Genomic DNA, 13,053 nt, shown 5'->3' on the forward strand with positions numbered 1-13,053 from the left:
GGTTTTGAGACAGCAGATTTAGAGACAGCAGATTCAGCTGCTTTAGCATATGTTTTCTTCTGACTCAAAGAAGAAGAAGAAGTAGAAAGAAAGAAAGAAGAAAAGTAAGATGAAGAGTCAGTGATTGTACTAGGAATTTTCAAGGTTTTTTGAACTGTGTTTGAGATTTCAAGTTTGAACTTGATCATCTCCTGTAGTTGTCTGGCCTGAGTATGAAGAATTAACAGAACTTCTTCATTCATCTCACTCAGACACTGCTTTTCAAGAATCTTGCTTACTTTTTCAAGTTTCTGTATTTCAAGAACTTGTTGTTTCTCTATTTCTTCTTTCTTTCTTCTCTTCAGAATTTCAATCTCAGGAATAGTATTTGAGAAAGCATCTTTTTCCACATCAACTGAGTGTATTTTTGAACTCATTGTTTTCACTCAATGAAAAGTTGATCAGACTGTTTCAATTGAGATATTTCTAAGTCTGTTTTCAATTGAAAAGTTGGTCAGACTGTTTCAAAAGAAGAATAAAAGACTTTTGTATATAAAACACCTGATTTTTTTCACACTAGTTCAGTAACTAGATTAGATTTTTGAAGAGAATCTAATAAACTAAAATTGATTTTTAAGATAAATCAATAAAATCTTTACAATCTCTTTCTTGAGATACAGTGAGAAAAAGTATGATATCAATTGATAATAAATCAGATAATATGACAGTTTTTGAGAGAAAAACTGACAAAAAATAAATCAATTTTTTACTGAGAAATTGATTAAAACTATTCAATTTTATTCTAAATCATTCAATTCTTCTCACACAACAAGTGTGCAACTCAAATCAGTTAATAAAGAGTGTAAAAAAGAATTAAGTATTAATGAAAGCTCTTCAGCCACTGAAAAAGTAATTCTTACTTAAAAGAATATAAAATTATGACAGAAAACAACTCTGTTTTTAATTCTTTATAAGAATATTGTGTAAAACTCAGAGAAAAACACCTTACTTTTTCAAGAGAAGTAAAAAACTATTTCTAAGATCTTTTTTTTTTTGCATTAACTGCTGCAGAAGAATGAGATAGAAACTGCTAAGATATGTACTACTGTATACTCTCTATCAAGACTTTCTCTCTTCAGAGTCTTGATATTATAGAGAATATAAGTCTGTTTTTATATGATAATACAAATATTGTCAGTGAGATGTAGAGAAACTGGTTATTTATATCTCAAAATAGAAGACTTTGTCAATGATTATATTAATATAGAGTTAATTCTCAAATTCAATAGAAATTTAGTGTTGCTGTTCTCAATCCCTTGCAGAATCTATTGAATATTGAGATATTAAAACTAGATTTAATATATCTCACTGTGCAGAGATCAAAGGCTCAGTCAGATCTTGGAATATACTGATTTTATAGTTGTTGGTGTGCTGTTGACTCATTGTTCACTGATTATGTATTGAATACTGTTGCCAAGGTATCTTTTTGTATCATTCTGCTGGAGATGGGCCAGATTGAGAGGGGTAGTACAGGGGTGAGACTTGGTGTTGAAGTCTAGATACACTGGCGGCGGACTGTGGAGATTGCACTTCAGAAGAGTCTGTTGATTATGTGCTTGATATTATCACTGAGGTATCTTTTTGTATTTTTCTGCCGGGGATGGGCCAGATTGGGAAGGACGGTACGAGGGTGAGACTTGGCGTTGGTGTTTTGGAACATCAAAGATGGACAGGGTTTTCGCGGAGGTCGCTCCTCGGATATCTCCACAACTACAGGTCGGGGGTCTTCCAAAATCGAGAAGATTGGTGCATATGGCTAGGTCACTTCACCTTACAATTTGTATGGCACTCTGGCCCGGGGTTGTGGTGTGGTAGGGGAGAACGGGGGATAATCCCACACAGGAGCTTTGAACAACGTCCGGTTCACATTTGGCTGGATAACTCCACCACCACACGGGGTATGCGGTCGGCGATGGGGTCAAAATGCTCGTATGATCGAGGGCTTTTCGATGGATCTATCGGCGGGTTCTTATTCGAAAAATCGAGCGAGTTCGTGGTGGAGCGGTTGAGCTGTGACTGAAAAGTTAGATTAGTACTAAAGTGATTGAGATTTAGAGTGTCTGCAGAATAGTGAATCATTGTTAAGCTTAACTGATCAGGTCTCATCTCTCTCACTCTAGACATTCACTTCTGAGAAATTGACATTTAAAAACTATCTGATTAGAACACTCCGGGCCTAGCAAGAACCTAGATGAGACAAGGCCTAGGCACTCTTAATAGATGATTAGTGTAAGCAAGACTGTGATAGTCAATTGATAGGCTGAAATACTGAGATTAGTAGCTGAAAGATTAGAGACTTAACTAGAATTAAGTAGCTCTGATGTTATTCTTAATGAGAACCTCACTTATGAGTAAGCTAGTTACAGAAGCTAGCTGAGCAGTGACTTATTAGAGAGAATGATAATCTCTGAAGCAGGTCTGAGAGAACAGAGACAGCAGTCAATTATATAGAGTGTTAAAATAAGTATATAGCGTAAAATGTAAACTGCAGAGATCTTATTCTGTAGATCTATCTTTAAGACTGTGTTATGTTTTCTTTTATCATGATATTGTCAAATAATTTCAAAGTATTAGAAGATGTTAAAATACTGTAATTTATAAACAGTTTTTATATTCTGAGCTGAAACTTTCTGATTTTACATATCTGAAATTGATGAATGTATAATAGTTAACTTTATAGATATAGGAAAAACTCTGAGAACTTTTAGTTCTCAGATAGATATCATAGTCTCTGACTGTATACATCTATAATTGAAGAATAATAATAATAATAATAATAAACTTAATCAGTTTATAATAATCAGAATATTCTTACAACTCTTACTCTCAGAGAAATTAATAGTAAAGTTAATTACTATATCTTATTAAATTCTATTAGAGATATTGAGTGATTTCAGTAGATCTTTTCTACAGTTCTTTTATAAGATAATGATAGAATGATAATTACAGTTATAAATAAAATATCTGATGCTGTTTAATATCTCAGATTATATGACGTAGCGGAACCGAAGCAGTGACTAGTCAGCGGCGTCATGTAGAGATAGTTGTTTGAGAAGCTGTATGAGTGAGCTTGACTATCTTGCTTAAATAGCAAGCTTGTAGGCTACAGAGTTATTGCAAGAATATCACAGATATAATACTTAGTATACTAAGAAGATTATATGAGATATGCAGTAACTCTCATATATATTTCAGTAGAAGAAAAATGAATCACTGACTTCTTTCATGAGAAGCCAGCATCTAGCTATTTTATATAGATAATGAATGAATACTCTTCTCTCATTCTATAAGTGAGAATAGTCAGAGTGATATCTCAGTAGTGTCTTACTATTAAGAAAAAGTAATCTGCTGATCTTATATAAAAGCAGAGTTCTCATATTCTTATTATTATTATTATTCTTCAATTATAGATGTATGCAGTCAGAGACTATGACATCTACCTGAGAATCTTTAGTTCTCAGGGTTTTTCCTATATCTATAGAGTCAACTATTATACATTTATCAATTTCAAATATGCAAAATCAGAAAATTCCAGCTCAGAATACAAAAACTGTTTACAAATTGCAGTATTTCAACACCTTCTGATAGTTTGAAACCATTTGAAAATATTATGACAAAAGAAAAGAGAACATAGTCTTAAAGATAGACACATTAAATAGATAGAGAAAAGAACAGAAGAAAACAAGTACAGTAAAGAGAGACTATAACAAAACAAAATTATTAAAAGATGATGTATAGCTGTTTTAACAGACTATATCTAGTCAATTTCCACCTCTTCATATTCAGATACTTCTGAATTCAGCCATTTTCTTGTAGCTGCTCTAGTTTCTGATAGAAAGTCTATTAAGTATTTAGTTCCTGTCTCAGTTGAGAATAAGAACCTCATATTTAATTGATTTAAATCATACTTCTTCTTTAATCTGACTCTGAGACTATTATATAATGCACAATGCATTACAATATGCTCAGGATTTTCATTCACATTGCAGAATGAGCACTCTGTTGAATCAAATCTATCATCAAATCTTTGTATATAAGATTTGAAATAACCATGTTCTAGTTTCAGTTCTCATATTCATTAATCAGATCTTTCTATGATATATTTAAATAATGTTATAGAGTAATTGAAAACCAGTTCAGACAGAATGAAATCATCTACATGAAAGTGATAAGCTGTGAGAAACTGTAACAGAGTCTGAATATGACTGAGAGTGTGATAATACTCTTCTCTTTAAGAGTATAGTTCTGATGCTCTTAAGATTACTGAATTAGAAATTATCTTTATTGTATAGCAACAGTTACTAACTGATTTAACAGTATATGTACTGCACATAATATAAAGAAATAGATGAGTTTTTCTGCTGACTGTATAGATCTTTCTTTTCTCATCTTCATGTGGTTCGGAAGAACGTACGACCGTCGGATAATACCGCGGCCGCTTCCGAACTACTAGCGTACGCGTACAAGTGTAAAGAGGCCATAGCGGCTGCTAATTAAATTAGTGTATGAGATTACAATATATAAGAAGCCAGCGTACACCTGTAATTGTACACTGGCTTAAGCAATCTTTGAATCACATCTGATAGTATGTCTAAAAACTGGTGAGAAGTGCAGGCTTCTTCAGAGTGTGATAATTCCATCTACAAAGCAATTCATAGTTATCATGTCAGTGTGGTCCTAAAACACCTCAAAAGATAGCATACAAAGAGTGATGAGTGAAAGAGCATTCAATTGATACTGCTGCTTTGCTTGTTAAGGAAAAACTCCACACCCAGGCGAATGCCACATATGCGAACAGATGAGGTGTGAGAAAAGGAATGAAAGTGATGAACCAGATTCAAAGAAGACTGCTCTTCACTCAAAGAGATAAAAGAGAGGAGTGGCCATCACTGAAGTTGTACAATGATAACAGAAATCATATAATGATATAGTGATAGAATGATATAGTGATATAATGATACAGTGATATAGTGATATAATGATAGATATCATACAATCAATCAGAAATCACTGAAATGAATACCTTCTCTAGTTAATATGAACAATACCCTTCTCTGCTATCTGAACTGAAAGATATGCAGAACCTCTCAGAGAGTTTACTTAAAGCAGTAAGAAAAACAGTCAAAATCACTGAATCAGAATCAAAACTCTGTACATGTACAAGAATTCTAAACAAGATCAAGGCCTTGCATACACAGTGGCAGGCTGAGACAGAAGTCAAACAATAATTGACATTCACTGCAGATCAAGTATTCACTATAAAGAGCTTTGTCAACATAATCATCATCATTAATAAGAATAGAGAAAACCAGATCTTAGACCTGCAGCAGAAGATTAAATATTTACACAGATAGATAACTACACTGAATCTGAAGATTTCATCATAATCATTCACAACCTCTTCAGAAGTATACACATTATCAGAGATCACTGCACAGAATGAGAATTCAAGCATAAGATATATCAAGTCAGAAGATCTGCTGAAGCTATCAAGCTTTAATAACAACTGAAAAAATAATACTGTAATCAGCTGACTAAGTCAGATATAATCATATTATCAGATTAAACATAAACTCACAGACAGACAGTCAATGAAATTCTAACAAGTCTTAAGATCTGCTATATTTCTACACAGAAAAGTGAAGTCATTATAAATAACTGATGAAAAGATAAATCTCACAGATCTGAAGTAATATTCATTTCTATAAATATAAAATGAGTTTTTCAAATGAATCTTACATAACTTTGAGAAAGTAAATATATAAGATAAGTATTACAAATACTTCACTGAGTATAGATAAGTGAGCAATCTTACATTGTACTTCACACACTTTAGTTTACACTATCTTGCATTAAATGAAGAGCTTTCAACATCTTTCTATTTACAGATCTTCATTCATGATCTTACATCTGAGTTGAGAGCAGAATGAAAATGCTTAATCTCACAGTCAGACACAGTGAAGAAAGCATATAATATTCTTATTATACAGAAATAAACAAGTAAATTGTGACAGAAAATACTGCAATCAAGTATGTCTCAGCAGAGAACAGATAATCAGACTTCTATAACACAAGTTATACATCTGAATGCAATGAATCTAGATCTGAATATCATCACTAAAGCACTGAATCCTCTGAAAAAGAAATCCTCTGAGTGAAAATCTTGATATTATGAGCATCAAGCTTGTTTCAACTGCAGACACTAAAATCATGATACAAAAGATTGCACTCAGTATACACAGTTAAAAAACTAGCAGAATCAGTGAGCTCAGAGACACTCACTGATATTCTATAAAAAGTCTTCAAAGTGAAAGAGATGTCTGTATTAGATGATTCTCTGAATCCTGTGAATGTAAAGAAGAAGCAGACTCTCAAATAAGATGCAGATGAGAATGATGAAGTGAATACTTATCTCAATACCTTGAGGCCTGAAATGTTAATGTATAGAGAATACTTAAGTAAGAATCAAGAGATGACTGTAAAAGTGTTAGCAGACACAGAAGCTTCTACACAATATATTGATGATTATATGATTCAAAGATTGAAAGAGATTCACTGAGTGAAGAATCTCTGATACATAAGATTATCTGATAACTAATATTTGATATTATCTGTAAAAGTAAGAGTTTCCTTGCACTTCAGAGAATGATCTTGCTATATTTAAGCATGAGAGCTGCAGAACATGAAATACAACCTTATTCTCAGACTTGATTGATTTCAAAGATTCAATTCACAGATTCAATGACATACATGTTATATACAGTTGATCAATAGAAAGAAAATGGTTCATATGATTCTATCAACTGATATGAGAAGAACATTTCACATCTCTGATATAGAAGGATTAAATCTGCTTACACATCAACAAGCAAAGAGAATAATTTACAAGACCTCATTCAAAAGCATTCTGTATGTCATACAGAACCTGAAAGTGAAGAAAACCAAGATAAAGAATATACAGAAGAATAAGCATATGAAGAAGCTTCTGAAGAAGCATAAAAAGGTCTTCTGAACAGATCTTTCATCAGAATTGCTGCTGAAACAAGGATTTGTACATGAGATTGACATGAGGAATGTAAAACCAGTTAATCAGAATGCATACTCTCTGTCACAAACACATCTCAAAGAACAGAAGTATCAGATTACAGATCTTCTAGAATATAGTCTTATACAACTCTTATCAAGCATGTGAGGCTTTTCAGTTCTATTTGTGAAAAAGGTGAGTGAAGAGTGACAGATGTATATCAATTATCAAGCACTTAATAAGCTTACAATCAAGAATGAATATTCACTGCTACAGATTCAACAACAGTTGAATACAGTTGAAAATACCTGATATCTATCAAAGATCAATCTTCTCTCAAAATACTGGCAGATCTGTATAGATGAACTGTCAGTCTCATGAACTGCATTTAATACACAATGAGAGAAGTTCAAATTCCTAGCAATGTCATTCAGTCTGACAAATGTGCTCATCATCTTTCAAATGATGATGAATATGATTCTTCATAAACAGAATGAAACCTCATGTCTTATATATCTCAATAACATTCTAGTCTTTTCAAACTTATATAATGAATATCTGAAGTATCTTAATGAAGTGCTTACAACTCTGACACAGTATAAGCTCTATATCAAATCAATCAAGTGTGTGTTTGAAACAGAAGAGTTGAAGTTTATGAGACATATAGTGAGTGATAACTGTATACACCTCATTCTGGAGAAATTGAATGTCATAGTGAATTGACCATGGCTGAGAAATGTACATCATGTACAACAGTTTCTTGAATTGATCTTATACTATTACAGGTTTATCAAGGATTTCATATAAATATCTGCATCACTCTCAGATCTCTTAAGAGAAATAGATGCAAATCTGTGAAAGAAGAAGTTTCATTCAATCATCTGAAATACTGCATGTGAAGAGGCTTTTCTCACACTGAGAAAACATGTAACAACATTCTCAGTGCTTATTCAACTCAATTGTAATAAACCTTTTTACATTGAGATAGACATATCTAAATGAGCTATCAGAGACACTCTTCTACAGATGAGTAAGAATGACAAGCTGCACTCAGTGACATACAATGATAGGAAACTATCAGATGCTGAGCTCAATTACTCAGTGTATGAAAAGAAATTACTAGCAATCAAGCACACACTGATGTTGTGAGATAGATATATCAATAACAGGTATATAACAACAGTGATCACAGATCATGAAAGTCTCATCTATCTACAATTGATAATAAAATCTTTCAAACACTTAGCATATTGAATCTCAGAGTTTCAAGCATACAATCTTCATATCAAATACTGAAAGAGATCAGACACAGTGATACCTGATACAATCAGTCACAGATCTGATTTCATGAGTGAGAGTTCTGTGAATCAGGCATAAGAAATATTCACATTAAATGCACTGAGAAGATGCAAGGAATCAGAATGAATGAACATCATGATCTCTCACTTGAAGAATGACAAGATATCAGATAATAAGCATCTTATGAAAGTAGTAGAAGAGATGCTTTCAAACTTCAAGCTGAAAAAATTGAAAAACAATGTTGTGCTTTATCACAATCTAGAATACATAGAAGCTCTCTATCTAGAATCTTTATTTCAATGTGACTTGATGACTCACATGCACAAAGAATTCAGTCACTTAGAAAGCTCTGAACTCATAAGCATACTTGAATCAAGAGCATACTGGTCAAGCATGGCTGAGGACATTCAGACATACACTCACAAGTGCCTGAATTACCAGGTTGTGAAAGAATCTAAGAAAGAGTTAGAATATGAGAAAGCAAAATATCAGATGAAGTGTATGATACAATCATTTGAATAATGAGAAGTGAATCTCATAGACATATTGCTGTGAACACTAAATGAAAATTGATGAATAATCACTGCTATTGATTACACTACTGACTGATCAGTCATAAAAGCAGTTTCAGAGATAACAGAGAAGATGATGACAAAGTTTCTATATAATGAGATCTATGTCAACTATGAAATGCTGTATGAGATTCTAACTGATAACAGTGCAAACCTCATAGAAGAAGCAGTGAGGCATTTCATAAGCCAGTTATAGACAAGACATCATAGAACAACATTATATCACTCACAGATAAACAGAAAGATGAAATACTTGAATGAAATCTTGAGCAACATACTGATGAAATATCTAGTGAACAAGCTTATAAGATTATAGAATGAATATCTCAGACAGATACTATTAGTCACATGAATTCAGCAGCATGTAGTTACTAAGCATTCATCATTCTATCTGTTGTATGAATTGCATCCGCGCATCCTGAAGAATGCTTCAGAAAAGATGAGAGAGGAAACAGCAGTTACAGACACAGCAGTCACAGACACAACAGTCACAGACACAGAATCAAGATTGAAAGAGATCAGCCACACATGTACAAAAGCTAACAAGTTACTCCTGAATCAAGCAATTCAATCAAAAAGAATACAAGACTCACTTATTAAGAAATCAAGTCTCAAGATGAGAACATGAGTTCTTGTATATAACAAGAATTCTGAGAAGTTTCAATCTAGATGATTTGAGTCATATAAAATACTCAAATCACATTCTCTGAGAACATACACATTAAAAGAATCAGAGAGACAGATCTTATATAACTTAATCAATAATTCACAACTTATGAAAGCAAAGATACAAGATCTGAGTGAATTATAATCATCTACAGTACTATCATCAGCATTGAAAAAGAAGAGACTTATAATTGAAAAGTCTTATGAAGTAAGAGAAATCATAGATACTTACAAATCAGATAATCTCACTTATTTCAATCTTTTCATAATTATAAGAAAAGAATGAGAAGAAATGAAGAAATCAGATAAACATTATACTTTAATAAGTAATGAGACTGTAGCTGATCATACAATAACACATCACAGACAGTAGATATAACACAGTAAAGAGTGATCTCAAAGCAGCAGACTTGCACATGAATCAGATCACAGAAGAAAAAGAGATTCAGAGTTAAATTTAACTGTTTACATCAATTCAATTGCAGAGATCACAGAGAACAAACTATCTGAAACATCTGCAGATGTATAAGATCAAGTCATCTCAATCTCTGAGAACACTCAGAGATTGAGTGAGATTAGTTTCAAGAGACTGTTCACTGTAGTGATCTGAGTGAGTGAAGAAAGACAGTATAATACATGAGATAGAATCACAAAAGATAAAAGCTGCTGAACCTAGTCACTGAACACTGTATTATATAGAGATTGTGTAAGAGTAGTGACTAGCAGATAAAAGAAAAAAGTATTAAGAAAAAGAAAATGATGAATTGATCATCAATTATAAGAATCAGCTGTAAAAAGACAAATATTATTATACACACTTCATTCATTTTCATATATCACACATTAATTCTATTTTCAACACCACATCATCTGAAAAACATCAAAAATAAAGGAAATCTCAAAACTCAAGGTTCATAAGGAATTCAAGGGCTGCAAGCCACTCTCATAATAATATTATATACATCTTCAATTCCTCTACTGCTCTGTATACAATATTAATGTCATTTATTGTAAGATTGACTGAAATGCTAATATAGAAATGCGCACGCATACGCGTAGAGAAATTGAAGAAGAGCACAGAATCTGCAGGATCAGAAGTCAGAGCAGAGAGAATGAAGGCAGAAGAAATAGAAGAGAGAGGCGCAGGATCAGACAAATAACAGCAGAAGTCACTCAGAGCCGAACACTTACAATCTGATGTACACACAACCTTCTCTGCAGAGAAGAAGAAGGGAGAGAAAGTAATAGAAGAAGCTTGAGAGTGAGAGAAGATAGTCTCAGCAGTGTTGTCATCTTCAATCAGAATAGCCTCTGACACTGAAGCAACTAAGAATTATTGTTAGTATATGAAAATCACAAAAGCAGAGATAATAATTACTGAATAAACACTCACTGATCTTAGAATTATACACACAATTACAACACACACAAGACTTCTCAGAAAGAGAGAGAGAAACACAGAGAAATACAGAAAGCAGAACACAGTGTGTGAACAGCTCATTCTTACAATAATATCTCAGACAAGACATACAAGTCTCACACTTACAGATATAAAAGAGTATAACATCTGTGTTTCTGTTCTCAAAAACACAGATATCTTTTATCTGCATCACAAAGTTGAATAACAGATATTAGAGAATAGACTGATATAAATCTATTATTCTGAAGAAATTTATCAGAGCAGATGTCTCTGTGATGTTAAACTTTACAATTGTAAAAAGTTTCTTAATATCTGTGAATACTATAACTTCATACACAGTAAAACTTATAATAATTTCTTCTAAGAACAGAAAAATCAGCATCAGAAAGAAAAGATGAAAAAGAAAAAGACTTATAATCTTAACACTGTTAAGAGAGAGAATGATTCTCTGATATAAATAAATGATTATCTTATCACAAATATTTAAAATAAACATAATAATCAGTATTCATAATCAAGCTTCAGATAGTTATGTTATATACAGTCTTCATATAATAAATCATTCTAGAGATTAGTAAGAAGAGCAGAAGTATACACACTGAGAAATGTGATTTACTGAGTCTATGCAACATCTTCTTGAAACAGAGAGAGCTAGTAAGAAAGACAGAGATGGCAAAATCAGGAGTAGCAGAAGTAGAGATCACGGGAACAGGGATAGTGGGAGCAGAAGAATCAGACACAGAGGCAAGTGTAGAAGATTGAGAGGGAGCAGCAGGGGAAGAAGCAGCAGAAGAGACAGGAGAGAATGCTGAAGATTCAGCCACACATGACACAGACAATTTCTTCATTATCACATTCTTCAGGTTCTTGATCAAGGATTCCACATCAGATTCACTATCATCAGTGAACATGAATCTGTCAACACATGAAGATTCTACATGAATAAAAACAAACATATCAGCATCTGCATTTATACAAAATCATGTCAGAAAACACAATCAGTAACTCACTGAGAAGAAGAAATAGTCAAGAGTGTATAAGAAGGTGAAGAAGATGTGTCATTATTCATGATAATATGTTATTCTGATGATTATTAGAAGATAAACAAGTTCTGATCACATTCTACAACACATTACACTTACTGCTAATAAACTGCTCAGTATGAGCACTATGATGACACTTGTTATGAGAACAGGGGGCCATTGCCAGAAATGTGTATGATGTGATAGATGAACAGATAGAAAGAGTTGAACAGAAGAAGAAGTAGAAATCTTGAATGATGATGATGTTTGATGATGATGAAATGAAGAAGATGATTGAAGAATGAAAAAAGTTAGTGAATGAGTGATGTAATATAGTGAAAGTTTCTTTGTGAGAGTGTACACAGAATGCTAGCTGAATCAGAAATAGGTCATACAATCATGAAATTCTAGTGGCAAGCTAATCTGCATGAAGCTAGGGTGTACAACATGATCACATGAGCATGATCAAATCTGGTGAAGGAGGATGTGGTTTGAAAGAATGTACAACTGTCAGATAATACCACAGCTGCTTCCGAACTACTAGTGTATGCATACAAGTGTAAAGAGGCCATAGCGGCTGCTAATTAAATTAGCATACAAGATTACAATATATAAGAAGCCGGCGTACGCCTGTAATCGTACGCTGGCTTAAGCAACCTTTGAATCACATTCATTCAAATCAAACACATGATAAGTGAGTTTCTTATATATCAATTTGAAATGTGAAAAACATAGTTAATAAGTGACTTACAGATCTCTTAATATATTTCATTCTATATATGAAATTCTCTGTAAAAGTGATGTGTTTTAGAGACAAAGTTAACAGTAGTGATAGAATTTTTTTGAAAAGATTCTTTCTCTCTGTAATACATTTTTCTTCCCTCTCTCTCATCTATAATAGTGAGTGTATGAAAGCATCATTCTTGAGAGATAATAAGAGGCTTATTCTGACATTTTCTAGTGAGTAATAAACATCTTTGTGATGCAGCTGTGGTCTCTGTGACTGTCAAG

The 13,053-nt window shown here is 32.9% G+C and overlaps 1 protein-coding gene across 1 annotated transcript; it reads right to left on the bottom strand.

Annotated features, from left to right (window-relative positions):
- Positions 1–10,575: 10,575 nt before the first annotated feature.
- Positions 10,576–12,223, bottom strand: BDCG_17920 (uncharacterized protein; the record flags this gene model as incomplete). The annotated part of the gene is made up of 5 exons (XM_045426965.1): positions 10,576–10,583; positions 10,654–10,683; positions 10,786–10,926; positions 11,616–11,954; positions 12,163–12,223. 5 exons carry the CDS (start codon positions 12,221–12,223, stop codon positions 10,576–10,578), a joined length of 579 nt encoding a protein of 192 aa, XP_045282818.1.
- Between the last annotated feature and the right edge of the window lie 830 nt (positions 12,224–13,053).

The sequence above is a fragment of the Blastomyces dermatitidis genome, assembly GCF_000003525.1.
Source record: "Blastomyces dermatitidis ER-3 genomic scaffold supercont1.13, whole genome shotgun sequence".
NCBI lineage: Eukaryota > Fungi > Ascomycota > Eurotiomycetes > Onygenales > Ajellomycetaceae > Blastomyces > Blastomyces dermatitidis.